We start from the raw sequence: 4338 nt of genomic DNA, 5'->3' as shown, positions 1-4338 counted from the left end.
ATTATTATTAATCTTTATTTATAAAGCGCTGTATATGTGTAAATTTATCTGATCACTTAATATGTAACAAAGTCATTTAGTATTTCAGTAAGCACCAATTATATGTATAACTAATTATATGTATGTATGTTTATGATTAAACAATAACATATTTAATGATGTATAGAATAGTGCAGGAACATATTTGAATAATCATTGCAAATAGTAAATGAAACATTTTAATTATTTTTTATAATTATTATCTGTACGTAAGAATGTATTTATGCATTCATACATACCTGTCAACAGACATTAATATGTACAGATACATGCTGATATGTATTCATTTGCACTAATAGTTGATTTATTAAAGGTAGTGATCTATGCTATGCAGACAGCTCTATGTGCAACGTACTCATATGTTCACTTGAACATTTAATGCCCAAAAATGTAATGCTTACCTGATTTAATACTAATAGTTTTCTTGCAGTGAGCATTATAAAGTCTACATATGTACATTATTTGTTTCCTTAGCAGATTCCTCGCTTCTGGGGATGCTGCTAGCCCTGCAGGTCTCCCAGTCCTCCTCCTCCTCCTCCTCCTCCTCCTCCTCCTCCTCCTCCTCCTTCTGTCCAGCAACATGCTGAGCAGCTAAATGGTGAGTATTTAAAAACAATGTGTATGTTGCTGGTTTGGAAAGGTCAAATGGATGGCAACTCACACAAATAGTTTCCTTGTGCGTTCTTTTTAAATGATGGTCTTGCTTTCTTAAAAACACATGACAATAGTTTTAATTATCCTTTGCAAAAGACTCTGAAACAGTGTTTCATAATTGATTAAGGATGGATTTTGTGCCCTTTGCCAGCATGTATCTCCTATCCATTCTAGGAGTGAGCATACTCTTTTGAAAAGGGCGCACAGCATTAGTGTGGAACCATACCAGAAATACTGTGCATGCTACACATTCTGCTCAGTCTTCTTGTGGTGTAAAGAAACAGCTGATTACAAACACTGAAATGATGGCAATGAAACATGATGTACATTTGTGTTAAAAATGTTGTCGGTGCTAAAGTAATAAAAAACCTTTTTTTTAAATTTAGAGACCTGGACGAGCGGCGTACGAGGCAGAGGACGGCTTTGGGAACAGGCCTCTCCACCGTCCCATAAACGTTGCAGAACCAGGAGGGAAGATTCCCTGTTGGCCCTTTATTCCATGATTTTGTTTAAGTCAGACACAAAACCATTAATTTGTAAATCAAAAAATTGTCTGTTACTACCATTATCCCCCCCCCACACACACACATGATTGGAAGCCATAGAGGGACTGAGATCCCAGCGGCACCTTTATGACATATTATTTCATCCTTCTATATTTTCTACAGGGGAAGAAATGAAAGTGAGAATGGACAGGGCTGAGTCCTGGCTCACAGCAGCCACACTCTCACAACCCAAGGTGTAAAGGGACCCAGCTTTAATTACCCCTCCTGCCCGCTATGGAGGAAGCACTTTTGTTAGCATTATGTATTTTTATTTAATGCATGTTTTCCTTCTTTTTTTTACCTTCATAGTGGTCAGTAGTTTGTTTGGAGCTCCCTCCCTCCCTCCCTCCCTCCCTAGTGTCCACTACGAATACAATAGTGCTATTTTTGTTTTCGCATGTTTGCCCTCCTACCCTCCCAACCACTATGAATTGTAATAGTGCAGATTATTTTTATTGTGCTCCCTCCCTCCCTACTGTCCACTATGGATAGAATACTGGACACCCAGGTATTTCTGTTTTGGCATGTTTGGTCTCCTACCCTTCTGACCACTATGAATTATATAGTGGTCAGGTTTATTTTGTTGTGCTCCCTCCCTCCCTCCCTCCTGTTAACCATGAATATATTAGTGGACACTCAGGTATTTATTTTGAACCATGCTATGTTTTGGCATGTTTGCCCTCCTATCCTTCTGAGCACTGAAGAGAATTGTGGTCAACTGTGCCTCCAGCTATTTTTGCACCATGTCAAACTGTTACAACGATTGCACTAGTTCACAATTAATGTGTGTATTTTTGTTGTTATTAATTTTGCTGCAACATATAACTGTGCCTTCAACTGAGTTTGCACTGTGTCAAAATGTTACAATGATTGCACGAATCCACAATTAATTTGAGTATTTCTCTTGTTCTCTTGAGCATTGTACTGTTTTGTATTATATTGTACGCTACTGTGAACCGCTTTGATCAGACGGAAAAGTGGTATACAAATATTTTTTATTGTTATTATTTTTGCTGCAACATATAACTGTGCCTTCAGCTATGATTCCACTATGTCCATCTCTTAAAATGATTGCACTAGTGCACAATTAATTTGTGTATTTCCTTGCTATTACTTTTGCTGCAACATACAACTGTGCGTCCAGCTATGTTTGCACAATCTCAAAATGTTAAAAAATTGCAGTATTCCTCAATTACTTTGTGATTTTCTCTTGCTATTAATGTTGATGCAACATTCAAGTGTGCCTTAAAGTGTTACCGCAATATGTTTAACTGTTAAAACAATTGTAATACTGAACACTTCCTTTGCATGATTTGTTTCCTCTGCGTCGTGTCAAGGTCCTCCTCTCCCTCCATCTCCGTCAAGGTGATCACATATTACTTTTGCTGTAGGTTAACCAAATATACATGTTGCACATAAATGGAAAGTTATATATTACTCAACTACATTGTCATGTGTTCTGTGCCAACTTGGTAAATACCTTTTATTTAGCTGTGGGAAACGTAAGTAAAGGTATTGTAAACTCATTGTAGTTATCCCAGGGTCTGCACAACGACACATTGACACACCAGTCTTCATGGAACCAGAACAGGGCTCTACCAGACGGAGGCATATAGGAAAGCAAGAAAAGGGTTGTGATAGAAAATTTTAATAGCGAATCATTCATAGATATAGGTAAACATAGATGTTTGCTACATCACTCAAACTGTTAGTGATGGATAATGATATACAAACAGTTCTGGTGTAAAGATTAACATCAACCTTTCAAGGGGACAGTGGGGCAGGTTTCTTAACAGCTCTTTGTGGGCGACACTTGCTAGCCACTAATCAGTGGTCATTGGCCGATGGCTGGCCAGTATTATTTCCCATCAAGGCAGAGGTTGTGGGTGCCTGAGAGGCATCTTCCACACCATTAAAATACTGCTGAGCTGCCATTGCAGGGAGTTTTGGAGGAACAGGGCTACCCGTTTTTCTTGCACGCTTCAACAATCTACCTCTAGCTGTGCTGCTATCCTTTTTTTGTGACATATCCCTCAAAATTGTAGTATACTCTTTGAATACACTTAGTAGCTCCCTAAAATCAGCCCTAGTTTCCTCACAGTATCTTTCTTTGAACTGCATTTCCCGTTTGAAACGCTCTTGCTCATGTGCCGCATTGGCATCCATGCGTGCCGACCGAAGGCCCAGGTTGGTGGCGGAATTAGCTATCATCTTATCGGCCATCTTCTCTGCTGAGGTAGGCTCCTGCTTGCGACGAATCAAAGCCAACTTCTCTGCAGGAGTGAAGGATTGAAGCTGCCTTGCTGTGCCTGTTTCTTGAGAATAGTAAAACAAGGGACAGATTAGCATTAACATTAAAGATTTAATTCACTATAAAATTAGACTGAATCATCATTCTGGATTTGAATATGAATGAATACCAAAATAAATTCCCCCCCCCCCCCCAAAAAAAATAAAGCTGAATTAATGAATCATCACTGGTCAACTATAATTTCCATCTATACGGCAACAGGCTGATTTGCACCTAAATGGGTACAAGCAAAGTACAAAGTGCACACGTACCTTTGGGAAAGAGTTCCTCCGACCCTTTCTCCGGCTGAAGTGGGTCTGCCACCTGGACCTGGGTCTCCGGAGGCCTTGCCACTGGTTTCTGCACAAATGTAACTTCCGTGGACGAAGTGACCCGGATAGGCTCCATGCCGCAGTCGCCAGCAAAGATGTCTTGAAGCTCCTTAAACAAAGGCATAGTTATTGGCCTTGGCCCTACATTCATTCCTGGTCCTCTGGAACCCCTTTTCCCCAAGGTTTGCAGCAATCATCTCATAAACTGCTATATTTCTGTGATTACTACTCAACTGCATCCAGGGACGTAGCCAAGGGGGGGGTGGTTCTGGGCTCCGGACCCCCCCTTCAGGCTTGGGAACGTTCAAGCTCCTTCCTCTCCCCCTCCCCTCCATCAAAAGTGCAGAGGACTGGGATGGAGAGGGAAAGAGGGAAAGACAGAAGTCGCAGGGAGGGAGCAGGGAGGCTCAGAGAAGGAGGGAGGGAGGGGGTGGAATCCCTCCCTGTGACTTCTCTCCCTTTCTTTTCCTCTCCATCT

General features: G+C 40.9%; 1 protein-coding gene across 1 annotated transcript; it reads right to left on the bottom strand.

Moving 5' to 3' along the window:
* Nucleotides 1-2819: 2819 nt before the first annotated feature.
* On the bottom strand, nucleotides 2820-4088 carry LOC121917931. Its single transcript, XM_042444048.1, has 2 exons — nucleotides 3801-4088; nucleotides 2820-3553 (listed from the first exon to the last, which is right to left on the bottom strand). The coding sequence occupies exons 1-2, from the start codon at nucleotides 4009-4011 to the stop codon at nucleotides 3066-3068; spliced, it is 699 nt and encodes a 232-aa protein (XP_042299982.1). The 5' UTR covers nucleotides 4012-4088; the 3' UTR covers nucleotides 2820-3065.
* Nucleotides 4089-4338: the final 250 nt, after the last annotated feature.

The sequence above is a fragment of the Sceloporus undulatus genome, unplaced genomic scaffold (genome assembly GCF_019175285.1).
Source record: "Sceloporus undulatus isolate JIND9_A2432 ecotype Alabama unplaced genomic scaffold, SceUnd_v1.1 scaffold_1825, whole genome shotgun sequence".
Lineage (NCBI taxonomy): Eukaryota > Metazoa > Chordata > Lepidosauria > Squamata > Phrynosomatidae > Sceloporus > Sceloporus undulatus.
This window is presented reverse-complemented; position numbering and strand designations above follow the sequence as displayed.

What these genes read in the sequence shown, in the direction of transcription:
- LOC121917931 (XM_042444048.1), bottom strand. Translation starts at nt 4,011, where the DNA reads ATGAATGTAGGGCCAAGGCCAATAACTATGCCTTTGTTTAAGGAGCTT. An exon ending in GGAGGAACTCTTTCCCAAAG is followed by an intron (nt 3,554 to 3,800) that starts GTACGTGTGCAC and finishes ACTATTCTCAAG; the next exon opens with AAACAGGCACAGCAAGGCAG.